Source organism: Piliocolobus tephrosceles, chromosome 1 (genome assembly GCF_002776525.5).
Source record: "Piliocolobus tephrosceles isolate RC106 chromosome 1, ASM277652v3, whole genome shotgun sequence".
Taxonomy (NCBI): domain Eukaryota; kingdom Metazoa; phylum Chordata; class Mammalia; order Primates; family Cercopithecidae; genus Piliocolobus; species Piliocolobus tephrosceles.
Genome location: NC_045434.1, coordinates 194,439,046 through 194,458,063, shown reverse-complemented (window position 1 = coordinate 194,458,063; position 19,018 = coordinate 194,439,046). Strand labels below are relative to the sequence as shown.

At 47.3% G+C, this 19,018-nt stretch overlaps 1 protein-coding gene and 1 non-coding gene across 2 annotated transcripts in view; one reads left to right on the top strand and one right to left on the bottom strand.

Moving 5' to 3' along the window:
- Nucleotides 1-2,717: 2,717 nt before the first annotated feature.
- The window catches only part of PTAFR (platelet activating factor receptor), a 43,070-nt gene continuing 26,769 nt past the window's right edge, over nucleotides 2,718-19,018 (bottom strand). The window contains exon 2 of the mRNA XM_023219471.2: nucleotides 2,718-6,548. Within this exon, the coding sequence (XP_023075239.1) occupies nucleotides 5,482-6,510 (1,029 nt within the window). The 5' untranslated portion in view covers nucleotides 6,511-6,548 and the 3' untranslated portion in view covers nucleotides 2,718-5,481. The remainder of the gene's footprint in view (nucleotides 6,549-19,018) is intronic.
- On the top strand, nucleotides 13,019-13,082 carry LOC111547808. Its single transcript, XR_002733233.1, has one exon. It is a non-coding gene; the product is annotated as a U7 small nuclear RNA (small nuclear RNA).

Sequence of the window (19,018 nt, the reverse complement as noted above, 5' to 3'; positions counted from 1 at the left end):
GATGGATGGATGGATGGATGGATGGATGGATGGATGGATGGATGGATAGAAGGATGGTGGGATGGAGGGATGGATAGGTGGATAGACGGATGGGTATATGGGAGGATGGCTTGCTGGCAGGATATCAAAGGGAATAGAATTTTTTGTACAGAAATACCAAGTCTGCACAAAAACCAGGTGCTTTACAAGAAGGTCTTATTATATCTCTTTGTGGCCTTAGGTCTTGCGCACAGATATAACACAGATGAGTAAAAACAGGCATAAACATATACGGGTCTAGTCAACTGTGACCTCCACTTACCACTCTTGGGTCTGTGACTCATCTCAATGAGGCCAGATCTTACATAAGCCAGCATTCTCCAACTGAGATCACTGGTGGTTCCCTGAGGCGAAAGCTGAGATCAGGGGCAAATGCAAGGTGAGGCTTTCCTGATACACAGGATGCCTTGGAAATTCTAATCAGTGATGTTTCATCAAAAGAGTTACAACTCAACTTTCCCCATAATCCCCGTCACCGTTGCAAGAGTGGAGAGATGCAGGTGAACAGCCAGCCCTGCACCCACCGCAGCTCCACCCTGTGTAACTTCGGCCATCAGTTAGCCCCTCTGAGCCCCATGATGTCCTTAGTAAGACGAAGGGGTTGAACCCTCCCAGCTCCAAAATGTACTGATTCTCTGAAAACTCCCTACATCTTCCTTTAGAATATGGACCTAGAACTTTGGAAGAACATGTATTACATTTCTTTTCTATCTGTCTCTATAGGGTCTCCTCAAAACCTTTCAAAATATTTGCATGTATATGTCAACATGTTTGTTTATGCTAAACCCTGGGGAAGCTGTACAATTTGGAGACAGATACATCTCAATTCCAGGCTATATGTGAGAAACTGGAGACAGATTATTAAGATCCAGTTCCTGCCCCCCAGAATAGGAAAGACAGGCATCGAAATGACTTAACGTCAATGGTCACAGTAACGCTGCCTGGATTCAGAGGGCTACCTATTGGAGTATTCTGGGATATGTCAAAAAGAAGAGGGGAGCCTCAGTGGCTCAGGCCGGTTGTCCTGACCCTTGGGGAGGCAAGGCTACACGTTTGAGGCCAACCTGGTCAACACTGACCAAAAAAAAAAATTTGGCCAGGCAGTGAAATCCCATCTCTACTAAAAATACAAAAAAATTAGCCAGGCATGGCGGCAGGCGCCTGTAAGCTCAGCTACTCAGGAGGCTGAGGCAGGAGAATGGCGTGAACTCAGGAGGCAGAGCTTGCAGTGAGCCGAGATCGCACCACTGCACTCCAGCCTGGGCAACAGAGCGAGACTCCATCTCAAAAAAAAAATAATAATAAGACAAAACAAAATAAAAAAAAAGAGAGAAGGGCTGGGTACAGTGACCCACTCCTGTAGTCCCACCTACTGGGGAGGCTGATGTAGGAGGATCCGTTAAAGCCAGAAGTTTGACCCTGTAGTGTGCAATAGGCATGCCAGTAAATAGCCATTGCATGCCAGCCTGGGCAATATAGCAAGACCCCACCTCCAGAAAAAAAAGTTTAGAAAAAAAGAGAAGAGACAGGATACAGGAGGAGTAATGCTGGCTGTATTCGGGTGGTGAGGAGATCAACAAGGCTGGAGCATGGGCTACAACCTAATATACTCCTCCCACCCCCTGATCCCATGAGAGCACGGTCTATGTGTTGGAGCAACATCCTGGAAGAAGTAAGGAGGTAATCACAAGTCACTGTCTCAGAACTGTCAGTTACTCTTGTTTTTTTTGCCAGTTAGAGACAGAGTCTCACTACGTTGCCCAGGCTGGTCTCAAACTCCTGAGCTCAAGCGATCTTCCTGCCTTGGCCTCTCAAAGTGCTGGGATTACAGGCATGGCCCAGAGTTATTCTTTATTGAGACCCTGTGCACTTTATACCCATCACAGTAGAGTTTCCTGAAGTGTGCTACACAGGTCACTAAGACGTGTCAAGTGACTTTAGATAGAACACAGAAAAACTTCTTTTTTTTTTGAGACAGGGTCTTGTTCTATCACCCAGGTCAGTGTGGCATGACGATCACAACTCACGGCAACCTCAACCTCCTGGCTCAAGCAATCCTCCCACTTCAGCCTCCCAAGTAGCTGGAATTACAGACACACACCACCATGCCTGGATAATTTTTTTTTTTTTTTTTTTTTTTTTTTGGCAGAGTCTCGCTTTGTCACCCAGGCTGGAGTGCAGTGGCGCGATCTCGGCTCACTGCAACCTCCGACTCCCAGGTTCATGCAATTCTCCTGCCTCAGCCTCCCAAGTAGCTGGGATCACAGGCACCCACCATCATGACCAGCTAATTTTGTATTTTTAGTAGAGACAGGGTTTCGCCATGTTGACCAGACTGGTCTTGAATGCATGACCTCAGGTAATCTGCCCTCCTTGGCCTCCCAAAGTGCTGGGATTACAGGCGTGAGCCACCACAACCACAAATTTTTTGTAGAGGCAGTATTTTGCCATGTTTCTCAGGCTGGTCTCGAACTCCTGGGCTCAAGCAATCCACCCTCCTCAGCCTCCCAAAATGTTGGGATTATGGGTGTGAGTCACCGCACCCGGGTGAGAAACATTTTTATAGTTACGGTTTTATGTTTATGTCTACCTTCTATTTGTGGCAGGTAGTGTTAGTTTTCATTTACAATTATGTTATAATGTATTCTTTCAAATAAATGTAAGTTTTAAAAAGTGACTTAATTTAAAGAAAAAGTATTTATTAAGTAAACAGACAGTTGGTACATGGACATTGCAAAAATTTCAAGGCAGGTACACGAATGACTGAAATTCAGGAGACACGGGGAGTTAGCAACAGAAGCACTTCCCTCATTCAGAGCTCTTTTGACTGCGAGAAATAGACACCCAATCAAATCAGCTTCGGCAAAATGAGAGAATGTATCCTGACAAGGGATGCTCACAGGGCCCAAAGGAAAGAGTGCTGGGCCCCTGGAGGACTGAGGGAAGCCAGCAGGTCCCTGGAGGCGGTGCCCGGCTGCTCTCTGGGCAACTGTGATTCCTCTGGTCCCTGCCTTGCTATGCGTATCTTCTCTCTGAGCAGAGCCATTTTCTCTACCACATTCATGCAGGTGCCCATCCCCCCGACACACACAGACAGACACACACACACACACACACGGACACAGTCACAGCTCCAGGGTTTATATGTGTTCAGGTAAGGGACCTGCAAAGCCTGAACAGCCTCCCTGAATCTAGATGCCCACCTCTCATCCTTTCAGCTCCCATCAGAGGATCAAGGGGTCCAAATTCGCAGAAAAGGGGAGGGTCTAAGATGAGCAGTCACCCTGACCAAGAGGTGTCTGCCTCAACATTAGCCACGTACAACAATCCCATGAGGTAGCTTTAACCTCATAGGTAATGACCCTAAGAGGTAGGAAGTTCAGTGCCTGGTCCCTCAGCAGGAAATGACACAGCCAAGACTTGACCCAGGCCTGTGTGATGCTGCACTAGTCACCCGGTCATACCATTAGCCAAGTCCAGCCCACAGCTACCATCCCAGACTCCAGCAGGTTACTGGTCCATCGGGAGGCATTTCTCAAAATCAGCAATCCGATGATTGCCCGGTACACAGGAAATGAGTACCCAGCTTCACAGGGACACTGACTGTAAGGAAGGAAGACTTCTCTAAAGGAGTACAGAGCTCTAGAAACCAGAGAAGTTTCCTCTGAGCCCCTTGGGTCTGAGGCTGCCAGGTTCACACTGCGGGTACTTGTCTCAGGGCAGGAGAGGAGGCTCATTTGCATAAACTTGCCAAAAATCACAAGCAGACATCTAGAGATCCTCAAGAGAAGCTGACACCTGACTGACACCTGCTGACAGTAACTGCTCCTCCCACCTCCTGGAAGCTATGTTAGGAGGAGCCTCCCAGAGGGCAAGGGAGGGAAGAACTGACAGACCCTTCTACCCAGGGGCCTCATGCACTTCCCAGCCCATGCGCCTGTTCATATGGAAGCCCCTGGACATTGAGGTGTCCTTGCCGGACAGTTCCAATTTTTGCGCTTTTTTTTGTTTGTTTTTTTGAGACAGAGTCTCGCTCTGTCACCCAGGCTGGAGTGCAGTGGCACGATCTCGGCTCACTGCAACCTCTGCCTCCTCCCAGTAGCTACAGGCTATGGGACTACAGGCATGCACCACCACGACAGGCTAATTTTTTTGTATTCTTAGTGGAGATGGGGTTTCACCATGTTGGCCAGGCTGGTCTTGAACTCCGGACCTCAGGTGATCTGCTTGCCTTGGCCTCCCAAAGTGCTGGGATTACCGGCATGAACCACTGCGCCCAGCCCCAATTTTGCTTTCAAGGGCCCTTTGCCCATCCTCAGTGGGTGGCTGCCCCACAGAAGGTACTTAATTAGAGACTGTTGTTGAGACAGAAAGATGGAGGAGGTGGGCATCTCTCTCCCACTCCCCCAGAGCTGACCAGGCTAGAGGCAAGGCCTTTGCAGACAGGCACATCTGTCTTGGGAAGCAAGCTCTTGTCCTAGCTTTTGGTCTGTTCATGTTTTATCTTCTTTGGTCACCATTAGGGACAGGTTGCCAGATGAGTCAGAGAAGTTTCCATCAAGCCACTTCCCCTGAGAAAGGTCACAAAGACTTTTTGCCTGAGGGTGGAGAAAGGATGGCACCGTCGTAGCTCAAAAGTCTGCCCCAAGGTAGTGCCACACTGTGAGGACAGTGTCCCTTTCCCAACCCTTTCTGCCTGTATCACTTGAGAGTATTTGTCCAAAGCTTTTATTTATTTACTTACTTACTTACTTATTTATTTTATTTTATTTTATTATTATTTTTTTTTTTTTTTGAGATGGAATCTTGCTCTGTTGCCAGACTAGAATGCAATGGTGAAATCTAGGCTCACTGCAACCTGTGCCTCCCAGGTTCAAGCGATTCTCCTGCCTCAGCCTCCTAAGTAGCTGGGACTACAGGCGTGCATCACCAAGCCCAGCTAATTTTTGTATTTTTTAGCAGAGACGGGGTTTTACAATGCTGGCCGGGATGGTCTCGATCTCTCGACCTCATGATCTGCCCACCTCGGCCTCCTGGGATTACAGGTGTGAGCCACTGCGCCTGGTCCCCCAAAGCTTTAGACCGACGCCCCATCAGGGAGAACTAGGTGGTTTAAAGTCTTCCCCCTTCCCCCAAGGTCTGCACCTGGCCCTGACATTCCTTCCAGCCCTATAAGATTAAGGGACTCAGGATGAGGTCATCAGTCACAGTTACTGTAGTATGCACCTACAGGCAGATGAAGGGACTCATTTGAGTTCTGGATTTTCCAACAGTATGGCTCTGCCATCATCCCTGCCCAGGTGAGGTAGCCTCCAAACCTAATGGCCCACCAGTGCCCACGGAGGTGGTGCCCAGACCACAGCAGATATCCCTTCTTCCCCCAGCTCAGTCCATGATGTCCGTGGAGGAGAAGACGTCAGGCCTGGCACCAACAAGCAGGGACTAATTTTTGAGGGACTTGCCAGGGATCTGGTTGAATGGCACAACCACTTCAGTGACCGTATCCGTGGTGGCCCGGGAGCATTTCCGGCTACTGCGCATGCTGTAGAACTTTTCGGTGAGGTGCTTGCGGAACTTCTTGGTGAGGAAACAGTAGATAACAGGGTCTAAGACACAGTTGGTGCTAAGGAGGCAGAGGGTGACCTGATGTGCATCGTTAATAGCCTGGTGGAATTTGCTGTTCTGGAAGCCCAGCTCAGCAAGGGTCCAGGGCAGCTGCACCATGTGGTGGGGCACGAAGCAGATGATGAACACCGCCAAGACCGTGCACACCATCCACAGCGCCCGGCGCTTGACTTCAGCGTTGCGCTGCTGCTGCACCGGCTGCATGAGCAAGGTACGGATGATGACCAGGTTGCAGAAGAGGATGATGAGGAAGACCAGGAAGAAGCTGAACACAATGAAGATGTGGATGATGAGGACTGGCACGCTGCCCTTCTCGTAATGCTCAAAGCAGCGGGTGATGTTTCCTGAGCCAGCACTGTTGGGCACTGTGTTGGTGGAGTCCAGGATGAGGAAGTAGGATGCCGCACCCACAATGGCCACCCAGATGACCAGAGACAAAGAGATGCCACGCTTGCGGGTGGTGGCCTGAGCAGTCTTGATGGGGCGAGTTACTGCCTGGAAGCGGTTATAAGTGATGACGCCCAGGAAGGCCACAGAGCAGTAGGTATTGATGAAGAAGAGGCAGCCAGCCAGGTTGCACAGGAATTTGGGGAGTATCCAGTTGCCCCCGTTTTGGTAGTACACAATCCACAGTGGCAGCGTGATCAAGAAGAGCATGTCCGCCATGGTGAGGTTCACCATGAAGATCTTTATCTCATTGAATTTCTTGGAAGGGTACAGGCGGGCAAAGACCCACAGCACGTAGCCATTAGCAATGACCCCAAGCACAAAGATGATGCTGTAAACAATCGGGAAGAGAGTGTATCGGAACTCAGAGTCCACGCGGGAGGAGTCATGTGGCTCCATTGCTGTAGGCTGGGATGATCAGCTGGTCCTGGTGGTGCCTGGAAGATCACACAAAAATTCTGGTGAATAAAGGGACAAGAAGGGACTGTTCTATTTCATCAATTCCAAGACTCTTTGCCATGGTTAGAGTGATGATGCTCCCTCTGAAGTTCATGTTGAGTCTTTCTTTTTTTTTTAGATGGAGTTTTGCTTTTGTTGCCCAGGCTCGAGTGCAGTGGCATGATCTCGGTTCACTGCAACCTCCACCTCCTGGGGTCAAGCGATCCTCCTGCCTCAGCCTCCCGAGTAGCTGGGATTACAGGTATGCACCATCATACCCAGCTGGTTTTGCATTTTTAGGAGAGATGGGGTTTCTCCATGTTGGTCAGGCTGGTCTTGAACTCCCAACCTCAGGTGATCCGCCCGCCTCGGCCTCCCAAAGTGCTGGGATTACAGGCGTGAGCCACCGCGCCCAGCCTCATGTTGAATCTTAATCCCCAGTGCAGAGGTGTGGCCTATGGAAGGTGATTAACTCAGGGTGGAATGGGATTAGCACATGTAGAAAAGGGCTCCAGGTTGCCCAGGGAGGTCAAGGTTGAAGTGAGCCAGTGATTGTGCCACTGCGTTCCTGCCTGGGTGACAAAGTGAGACCCTGTCTCACACACACAAAAATAATAATTCTGTGAAAAGGGGCTCAAGTTTGAAGAAAGCACTTAATCTTGCCCTTTTTGTCTTTCCATCCCTTTTGCCATGTGAGATAACAGCTTTCAAGGTGCCATCTTAGAAGCAGATAACCAGGCATCAGACACTAAACCTGCTGGTGCCTTGATTGTGAACATCCTCTAGAACTGTGAGAAATACATTTATTTTCCTTTTTTCTCCTCTTTTCTTTGTTTTTTGCTTTTTATAGACGAGGTCTTGCTCTGTCACTTAGGCTAGAGTGCAGTGGTGCGATCACAGCTCACTGCAGCCTCAACCTCCTGGGCTCAAGCAATCTTCCCACCTCAGCCTCCTGAGTAGCTGGGACTACAGGTATGTGTGTGACACCACACCTAGCTAATTTTTGTCTTTTTTGTAGGGAAGGGGTTTTGCTACGTTGCCCATGCTGGTCTGGAACTCCTGGCCTCAAACACTTCTCCCACCTCAGCCTCCCAAAGTGCTGGGATTACAGGTGTGAGCCACCACGCCTGCCCAGAGATAAATTTCTTCTGCTTTATAAATTAGTGTCAACACTAATGGACTGAGATACTCCCATTTTACACATTTTTTAAATTCTAAAATTGATGGCATCTTTCAATTAATTGACAGTGTTTTTTATTTTTGTTTCTGTTTTTCTTTCTTTTTTTCTTTCTTTGGAGACAGAGTTTCACTTTGTCACTCAGGCTGAAGTACAGTAGCATGATCTTGGCTCACTACCACCTCCACCTCCCAAGTTTAAGCAATTCTCTTGCCTCAGCCTCCTGAGTAGCTGGGACAATAGGCATACACCACCACACCCAGCTGATTTTTGTGTTTTAGTACAGACAGAGATTTCACCATGTTGGTCAGGCTGGTCTCAGACTCCTGACCTCAGGCGATCTGCCCACCTCAGCCTCCCGAAGTACTTGGATTATAGGCGTGAGCCACCGCGCCCAGCCAGTTATATTTTAAAATGGAATAAAAGAAGAGAAACAGAACGGCCATTGATTGTATTGACTATCAGGTGCTACTCATTGTAAAAACACACCATTATTTTATGCAGAAAAAAAAACACTGCATAGTCAGACATGGTGCCTCTCACCTGTAATCCCAGCACTTTGGAGGCCGAGGCTGGCAGATTGCTTGAGCTCAGGAGTTCGAGACCAGCCTGACTAACATGGTAAAACCCTGTCTCTACTAAAAATACAAAAATTAGCTGGGTGTGGTAGTGCGAGCCTGTAGTCCCAGCTACTCAGGAGGCTGAGGCAAGAGAATTGCTTAAACTTGGGAGGCGGAGGTGGTAGTGAGCCAAGATCATACTACTGTACTCCAGCCTGAGTGACAAAGTGAAACTCTGTCTCAGGAGAATCGCCTGAACCCAGGAGTGGGAGGTTGCAGTGAGCTGAGATTCTGCCACTGCATTCCAGCCTGGGCGACCGAGCAAGATTCTGTCTCAAAAAAATTAAAATAAAAAAGTAAAAAATAAAATGAAATATAACTTTGTCTTCTCTGGCTTATTTTGATTTAAAATTTTAGATAATCTGTTTCTAGTGATAAATATACATAAATTCATATTATAAAAATTTTATTTTTCTGATAAAATTTGAATATTTTTCTATCAATGAGATTTTAAATAAAAATTTTCATGGTAAAACATCCTATATTTTAAAATAATTTAGGCCAGGTGTGGTGTCTCACACCTATAATCCTAGCACTTTGGGAGGCCAAGGCGGGCGGATGACAAGGTCAGGAGATGGAGACCATCCTGGCTAACACGGTGAAACCCAATCTCTACTAAAAATACAAAAAATTAGCCGGGCGTGATGGCATGAGCCTTGTAGTCTCAGCTACTTGGGAGGCTGAGGCAGGAGAATCATTTGAACCATGGAGGTGGAAGTTGCAGTGAGCAGAGATTGTGCCACTGCACTCCAGCTTGGATGACAGAGTTAGACTCAGTCTCAAAAAAGAAAAAAAAAAGAAATTATGTGCTCATCAAAAGTCTGGAAAATATAGAAATATAATATTGGGGTCACCCAGAGAATAAAATAGTAGCCATCATTTAAAAGGATGTGTTAGATCTGACTGTACTGATTTGGAAAGGTGTCCTTGGATAACAGTGTTAATTAAAAACAAAATAAAACTGGCTGGCTGTGGTGGCTCACACCTGTAATCCCAGCACTTTGAGAGGCTGAGGTGGGTGGATCTCCTGAGGTCAGGAGTTTGAGACCAGCCTGGCCAACATGGTGAAACCCTGTCTCTACTAAAAATACAAAAATTAGCTGGGCGTGGTGGTGCGCACCTGTAATCCCAGCTACTTGGGAGGCTGAGGCAGGAGAATCACTTGAACCCGGGAGGTGGAGGTTGCAGTGAGCTGAGATCATGCCACTGTACTCCAGTCTGGGCAACAAGAGCAAGACTCCGTCTCAAAAAAATAAATAAGTAATAAATAAAAATAAAAATAAAAACAAAACAAAAAAGCTGCAGAAAATGTTTGGTATGACCCCATTATATATGTGTATTTGAACAGAAGATCTAGAAGGATACACCTTAAACAGTTGACAGTGGTAAGTAGCCTCTGGGAGGATGAGGTAGCTTAGTGGGAAGTTTATTTGCTTTATACTTTTATGTGTTTGTTTGAATTTTTAAAGGGCACTTATTGTCTTAATAATTTAAAATTCTGAAAATACAATGTAAGGACATGCACACTGGCTCATGCCTGTAATCCAAGCATTTGGGAGGCTGAGGTGGGAGGATCGAGTGAGCCCAGGAGTTCAAGACCAGTCTGGGCAACACAGTGAGACCCCCGTCTCTAGAAAAATAAAACACAAAACAATTAGCCAGACATGGTGGTGCACGCCTGTAGTCTCAGCTACTCAGGGGACCGAGGCAGAAGGATCACTTGACCCTCAGAGTTTGAGACCAGCCTAGACAACAGAGTGAGACACCATGTCAAACAAAACAAAACAGTTGCTCCCTTCCCTCTTGTTCTTTCCACTATTACTGTCATTGCAAGCTGCTAGGAACTGCCCTGTTGTTTACGTTGCAGTGGGCATGACTCAGGGAAGCAGCAGGCAGGGAGGAGGATGGGAAGCAAGAACTCAGCTGGGGCTAAGCAAGGTCCAGCTCATCATATCTAATAGTGTAGTAAAAAGAGGCAGTAGGCCAGGTGCGGTGGCTCACGCCTGTAATCCCAACACTTTGGGGGGCCAAGGCAGACAGATGCTTGAGCCCAGGAGTTTGAGACCAGGCTGGGCAACATAGTGAAACTCTGTCTCTACAGAAAAAAAAAAAAAAAAAAAAATACAGGCCTGGCGCGGTGGCTCACACCTGTAATCCCAGCATTTTGGGAGGCCGAGGCAGGCAGATCATAAGGTCAGGAGTTCGAGACCAGCCTGGCCAATATGGTGAAACCCCATCTCTACTAAAAACACAAAAATTAGCTGGGCGTGGTGGTGGGTCCCTGTAGTCCCAGCCACTCGGGAGACTGAGGCAGGAGAATCACTTGAATCCAGGAGGCAGAGGTTGCAGTGAGCCGAGATCATGCCACTGCACTCCACACTGGGCAACAGAGTGAGACTTCACCTTAAAAAAAAAAAAAAAAAATTAGCCAGGCATGGTGGTGCTTGCCTGTAGTCGTAGCTACTTGGGAGGCTGAAGTGGAAGGATCGCTTGAGCCCAGGAGGCAGAGGTTGCAGTGAGCACAGATTGTGCCACTGACATTCCAGCCTGGATGATGGAGTGAGACCTTATCTCAGAAAAAAAAAAAGGGAGTGAGACACAAGGAGGACAATACTTGGAGCACCTTCTTTGGAGCCAGGTACTCTGTTAGGTGCTTCCACGTGTACTGCCTCATTTGAGTCTCACACAAGCACTTTGCCATAGAAAGTAAAATCCCATGTTACAGATTAGGAAACTGACTACAGGGTGGTTATATGACTTGTGCAAGGTCACACAGCTATTAAGGAATGGTGCCAGGATCTCAGACCCAGCTCTGTTCTTTCTCACATCTGTCCAACAAATATTTCTGAGCATGTAAGGCACATGGCTAAACACAGGAGCTATAGGGCGAACACCCAGCAAGGAGGCCCTGCCCTCAGAGAACTTACATCTCTTGAGGTAGACAGACAAAAGCAATTTAAACAAACACCGTTGTTATACAAATAAAAAGGAGTGCTGATTGGGCCGGCCGCGGTGGCTCACACCTGTAATCCTAGCACTTTGGGAGGCCAAGGCGAGTGGATTTCCTGAGCTCAGGAGTTCGAGACCAGGCTGGGCAACACGGTGAAACCCTGTGTCTACTAAAATACAAAAAATTAGCCGGGCGTGGTGGTGGGAACCTGTAATCCCAGCTACTCGGGAGGCTGAGACAGGAGAATCGCTTGAACTTGGGAGGCGGAGGTTGCAGTGAGCCCATATTGTGCCATTGCACTCCAGCCTGGATGACAGAGCAAGACTCTGTCTCAAAAATAAAGTAAAATAAACTAAAGGGTGGGGGACAGTGCGGATATGGAGAACAAAAAGAGAACTACTTAGAAAGGACGTGACGTTTCAGTTGAGGCCTGAAGGAGGAACAAGGGCAGAACATTCCAGGCAGAGAACTCTGCATGGGTCCAAAACTGAGGCAAGAGCTTGGTGGTTTCCAGGAACGGAAATAAGCTTACCAGATGGCCCTTGCCCTGACCTCCAGCTGCCACTCCACCCTCACCTCATGCCACCTTAGCATCAGGCTCTGGCCAGAACGGACTTCCCAGGCAGACCTTCGAACCTGTCCAGACATTTCCTGCCGGGGAGCCTCCACAATACCCATCCTGCCACATTGAATGCTCTTCCCTACCCACTCCCCACTCCGCACTCTCCTTTTTTTTTTAAGACGGAGTCTTACTCTGTCATCCAGGCTGGAGCGCAGTGGCACGATCTCGGCTCACTGCAACCTCTGCCTCCCAGGTTCAAGCGATTCTCCTGCCTCAGCCTCCTGAGTAGCTGGGATTACAGGCGTGTGCCATCACACCCAGCCAGTTTTTGTATTTTTAGTAGAGACGGTGTTTCACCATGTTGGTCAGGCTGATCTGGAACTCCTGACCTTGTGATCTGCCTGCCTTGGTCTCTCAAAGTACTGGGATTACAGGCTTGAGCCACCTCGCCCAGCTCCACTCCCCACTTTCACCTGGCCAACTGCAACTCATGCTTCAGACCTCAGCTGAATTTCACTGCTTTAGGGAGGTCTTCACTGGACTTGGGACCAAGTCAGCATCTTCCACACCCCCCACCCCTGCAAACTCCCTGTACTTCATAAATCTTAGCACAGTTGTAATCATATTGATATTTGTGTGGTTATTGAACATTTCCTCACTTGCCTGTGAACACCAAGAGAGCTAGGACCGTGTCTATCTATTCAATACTGTGTATTTCCAGCACTAAGATGAAGGAATGGGTGATTGCCTTGTTAATTCACCCATCCCTTCAGGAACCACACCAATGGAAACACTTGAAGAAGCCTAAAGATACTTACAGGTATGTTTAAAGAAGCAATTGACTCTAATTGGAATTTTGTTCATTGAGAACATTTTTGTGCTTTGCTCCATTGAGTGTGGTGATAGTTTATCTGCTTTAAATATAAACAATATAAAGATAGATTTTATTATTCCCAATAAATCATTGTTATTCTTTTATTTATTTTATTTTATTTTATTTTATTTTATTTTATTTGAGACAGGGTCTCACTCTGTCATCCAGGCTGGAGAGCAGTGGCACCATCTTGGCTCACTGCAACATCAACCTCCCAGGCTCAAGCGATCCTCCTGCCTCAGCCTCCTGAGCAGCTGGGACTACAGGCGTGAGCCACCACGCTCAGCTATGTTGCAGCTCTTTTAGAATTTGTCTAGCAGGTTTTCTGGTTTTTACTGGAAAATACCATTCCCCCCCCCACCAAAAAAATTGCTAGGTTCCACTCTGCTGGGACCTTTCCCATCCCAAAGGTAGTACCGTCATCTGATTCCAAAGCCCCAGGACAATAGTTCTCAGAGGGTGGCCTATGGAATTAGGGGGTTAGGAGTTTACGAAGTCAAAACTATTTTCATAATAATACCAAAACATTATTTTCCTTTCCCATTGTATTGACATTTACATCAATGGTGCAAAAGCAAGGCTGAACAAAAGCACTGGCTCCTTAGCACAAGTCAAGGCATCAACACCAAACTGTGCCAGGAGTCATTGTATCCTTCGCAGCTCAGACTGAGCATCGGCGGAAAAGGGTCTACTTCCCTTTAAAATGTCTTCAATAAAGCAAGGAAAGTATTAATTTTATCAAATCTTGAATACACATCTTTTTAATATTCTGAGTGTAAAACAGGAAATATACATGAAACCCTTCTCCTGTAAAACAAAGTACAATGTCTTTAGGAAAAGCACCTCTGAGATTGTTAGAGCTGTGAGCTAAACTTTTTTTCTGGATCGCGATTAGAAAACAATGACTGACCGGCAGGGCACAGTGGCCCATGCCTGTAATCCCAGCACTTTGGGAGGCCAAGGCAGGTGGATCACCTGAGGTCAGGAGTTCGAGACCAGCCTGGCCAACATGGTGAAACCCCGTCTCTACTAAAAATACAAAAATTAGCCGGCCATGGTGGCAGGCGCCTGTAATCCCAGCTACTCCAGAGGCTGAGGCAGGAGAATTGCTTAAACCCAGGAGGCAGAGGTTGCAGTGAGCCGAGATCGCACCACTGCACTCCAGCCTGGGCAACAGAGCAAGGCTCCATCTCAAAAAAAAAAAAAAAAAGGCCGGGTGCAGTGACACCTGTAATCCCAGCACTTTGGGAGGTTGAGAGGGGCAGATCACGAGGTAAGGAGTTCAAGACCAGCCTGGCCAACATGGTGAAACCCCATCTCTACTAAAAATACAAAAAAAAAAAAAAAAATTAGCTGGGTGTGGTGGCGCACACCTCTAAACCCAGCTACTCTGGAGGCTGAGGCAGGAGAATTGCTTTAACCCAGGAGGCAGAGGTTACAGTGAGCCGAGATCGCGCCACTGCACTCCAGCCTGTGCAAGCAAGACTCCGTCTTGGGGAAGAAGAAGAAAAAAAAAAAAAAGACTGACTGACAAATTATGGTTTTTCAGACTTGGGTATCTGGCAGACATTTCCTTAAATACGAATGAAGGGAACCTGTTGCTTCAAGGAAAACAAATGATGAGAGTTGTTGCCGATGATAAAATTTGAGCTTTCAGCCACACACGATGGCTCACGGTTGTAATCTCAACGCTCTGGGAGGCCAAGGCAGGCAGATTGCTGGAGCCCAGGAGTTTGAGACCAGCCTAGTCAACATGGCAAAATCCCCTCTCTACAAAAGAAAAAATTTAAATTAGCCAGGCGTGGTGGTGCACTCCTATAGTTCCAGCTACTCAGGAGGCCGAGGTGGAAAGATCAATTAAGCCTGGAAGGTCAAGGCTGCAGAGAACTGTGATTTCACTACTGCACTCCAGCCTGGGCAACACAGCAAGACCCTGTCTCAAAAAGTAAAATGACAAAAAAGTCCATTGATATGATTTAGGTTCTATATTACAGTGAACCTTTAAGAAACTACTATATGCAGGGCTTTGATATCATATCAGAAGAGTATCGGCCAGGCATGGTGGCTCATGCCTGTAATCCCAGCACTTTGGGAGGCCGAGACAGGTGGATCACCTGAGGTCAGGGGTTCGAGACCAGCCTGGCCGACATGGTAAAGCCCCACCTCTACTAAAAATATGAAAAATTAGCCAGGCCCTGTGGTGGCGGGCACCTATAATCCCAGTTATTCGGGAGGCTAAGGCAGGTGAATTTGCTTGAACCCAGTAGGCGGAGGTTGCAGTGCATTATGATTATGCCATTGCATTCCAGCAGCCTGGGCAACGAGAGCAAAACTCAAAAAAAAAAAGAAGAAGAGTATCACCAATGATCTGAAAAAGCCATTAAAAGATCCCTCCATTTATGAGTACATATCTGTGTGAAGGCAAATTGTCTTCAACCCAAACAACATATCACAGCAGCCTAAGTGCAGAAGCAGATATGAGAATCCAACTGTCTTCTATTTAGCCCAACATTAAAGAGATGTGTAAAAAATGTAAATCAATCCACTTCTCTCCCTAAATTGTTTATGTTTTAGAAAGTCTAGTTATTTTTACAAAAATGTGTTATTTATGTTAACATGGAAAGAGTTTATTATTGGGTGTTTTTGTTTAAAAATGAAAATTTTTAGAATATCTAAGTTTTCATTTTTAATACAACAAATATTGCTGGAGATAGCTTATGTAAACAAAAGCTCTTTGGCACCCTCAATAATCTTTAAGGAAATAAAGGGACCCTGAGACCAGAAGATTTGAATATTGCTGCTCCACAGTCTCAGCTCCCCTGCCCTTCCTTTGAGCCCAAGATGCCCAGTTCATCCAGGACCCGCCTTGTTTTTCTCTCAGGCTGTACTGGCTATACCTTCTTGCCTTGGGGGTCCTGTTTCCAGGGCATGGAGGCATATTGTCCTGTGTGGTGGCTGGGGCAGCACAGCTGGGCAGGGCATGGTGCTTACTCTGGGTCTTTGGGGAAGTCAGGTCCATACCTCCCTGCCACCCCTGCCCCCTTGCCCAACACGAAATGCCTTCCTCTTCTTGGGTTGGGGCTTTCCAGAAACTCTCCAGCCAGAGGACTCAACCCAGGACATTCTAAGCCCCGCACCTTGCCTGCCTACGCCTGCTGAGAAAGCCCTTCCGCCAGAGCCAGGACTAGAGTGAAACATGTGAGGCATTCACTGGGTGCAAAATTGAAGGAGACACCAAACCTCAGCAATCAAGACAAATAATATTTTAGTTTGTTTATTTTTGAGACAGGGCTTGGCTCTCTCACCCAGACTGAAGTGCAGTGGCGCAATCTCGGCTTATTACAACCTCTACCTCCCAGGCTCAAGCCAACCTCCTACCTCAGCCTCCCAAGTAGCTGGGATTACAGGCACATGCTACCGCATCGGCTAATTTTTGTATTTTGTGGTAGAGATGAGGCATGCCCACCACAGCCAGCTAATTTTTGTAATTTTAGTTGGCCAGGCTGGTCTTGAACTCCTGACCTCAAGTGATCCACCCTCCTCGGCCTCCTACAGTGCTGGGATTACAGGTGTGAGCCACTGTGCCTGGCCAATAAATAATATTTTAATGCAATTATTTTTAAATCAAAAGGAGTATTACTGATTTTTCCTCTTGCTTCAGGCTTTAATATAACTCTGCCTGGCACTATTATGATACTGTCTTCATCTAACATTTTGGTACTTTGTTTATTATAATTCTTTTTGCATTAATTTTGATTTTTTTTTCTTTTTGAGACGGAGTCTCGCTCTGTCACCCAGGTTGGAGTGCAGTGGCGCGATCTCGGCTCACTGCAAGCTCCACCTCCTGGGTTCACGCCATTCTCCTGCCTCAGCCTCCCCAGTGGCTGGGACTACAGGCGCCCACCACAACACCCAGCTAATTTTTTTGTATTTTCAGTAGAGACGGGGTTTCACCGTGTTAGCCAAGATGGTCTTGATCTCCTGACCTTGTGATCCACCCGCCTCGGCCTCCCAAAGTGCTGGGAGCCACCGCGCCCAGCAATTTTGATTTTTTAAAATCACCTTCTCACCATGTGAACAGAACACACACACAGACTAGCCCAATTCACTCATTCAGTTGCTCATTCATGTATTCATTGGAGAAGCACTCATAGCTCCAGGAGCTGAGCAGTGCACTAAGGCCTCAGAGAACAGACCCAGCCCTTGAGCGGCTCACAAGCCATTTTGCAAGACAGAGATTCAGAAGTAGATAAGCGAGCGGTGCTATGATGATGGACGTATCAGGTGTAATGGGGTTTCAGAGAAGCTGCCCCTAGCCTAGACTTGAGGGTGAGGAGAGACCTCCTGCCTGTGCTGAAGGAGTTAACTTGATATTGCAAGGAGAGAGGAATAGCAGGCACAGGGGACTGCAGGGCAGAGGCCTGAAAGAATAGGCAAAGGCGTACCTTGTTCTAAAGGAACGTAAGACATTTGGTTTGGCCAAAACTTTAAAGAGTTGAGAAGAGACAAGGCTTAAAAAATAAGCGTCAGGGCCAGGCGCGGTGGCTCACGCCTATAATCTCGCCCTTTGGGAGGCCGAAGCAGGCGGATCATCGGGTCAGGAGTTTGAGACCAGCCTGACCAACATGGTGAAACCCCGTCTCTAGTAAAAATACAAAAATTAGTCAGGCGTGGTGGCATGCGTCTGTAGTTCCAGCTACTCGGGAGGCTGAGGCAGGAGAATCGCTTGAACCCAGTAGGTGGAGGTTGCAGTGAGACAAGATTGTGCCACTGCACTCCAGCCTGGGCGACAGAGTGAGACTCCATCTCAAAAAAAAAAAAAAAAAAAAAGCATCAGTCACCTCAAGATGGGTCCTGGAGGTCAGTCTAAGGAGTCTGGACTTTATTCTGCAGACAATGGGAGCTGTTGAAGGATCTTGAGCTTGGAAGGGATAAGACTGGGTCTGGATTTGGGGAAGACGGCTTTGACCACTGTGCACAGAATGAACTGGAGGTGATCAGACCAGAGTCAGGGAGACAGCAAAGAGACATGTGCAATCATCTAGAGGGCCTCAAGAGGACTGCACCAGGGCAGAGCTGATGGAGGGAAACAATGGTTGTGAGAGTTATTTGGGAAATCAGATGGACAGAACTTGGTAATGGATGGGATACTGGTTGAAAGAAAGGGAGGAATCAAAGAGAACTGCCAGGTGTCTGGGCCAGATGATTGAGGATGTGGTGGTGTCTGTCTTCATGGAGAAGACACTGATGAGGAGGAACAGCATGAGGGCAGGGAGGATGAATTCATATGAGGACATATCCCATGTGAGGTGCCTGTGAAACACCCATGAGGACCAGGGTTAAACCCTAAAGAGCCCAACATCAAGGAAGAAGTCAGAGGAGGACAAACTCATGAAGGAGGCAGAGACAGGACAGTCAGAGACAAGTAGGGCTCCATGCTGGAGGCCTAAGGGAAGAAAGTTTCAAGAGCTTGGGAAGACCTGGGCAACAGTATGAAAAGTCACAGGGAGATAAATGACAATGCAGACAGAAAAGCAAACACTGGATGTGGCAACATGGAAATCAATCTCATGGGAGTAGATCATGTGATCAGAGATAGAACAGTTGCCTAGGCATGGGTTGAGGAGTGAATGATAGGAGAGAAAGGGGAATGTCAAATCCTCATTCAAGAAGTTCGATTGAGCCAGGCACTGTGGCTCACACCTGTAATCCCAGCACTTTGGGAGGCCAAGGCGGGAGGATCACTTGAGGTCAGGAGTTCCAGACCAGCCTGGCCAACATGGTGAAATCCCATCTCTACTAAAAATACAAAAATTAGTGGGGCGCCTATAATCCCAGCTACTGGGGAGGCTGAGGCAGGAGAATCACTTCAACCTGGGAGGTAGAGGTTGCAGTGAGCCAAGATAGTGCCACTGCACTCCAGCCTGGGCAACAAGAAAGAAACTAAAAAAAAAAAAAAAAAAGAAAGAAATTTGATTGAGCAACAAAATGCTGTGTGCAGACCTTGTTTGGATCCTGATTCAAATAAACCAACTGTAAAAAATATTTTCTAGACAATTGGGCCGACTGTAGTGGCTCATGCCTGAGGTCCTGGCACTTTGGGGAGGCCAAGGCAGGACAATTGCTTGAGTTCAGGAGTTTGGGATCAGCCTGGGCAATATAGCAAGACCCCATCACTACTAAACATTTTTAAAAATTACAGAATATACATTCTTCTCAGCACCACATCACACTTATTCCAAAATTGACCACATAATTGGAAGTAAAGCACTCCTCAGCAAATGTA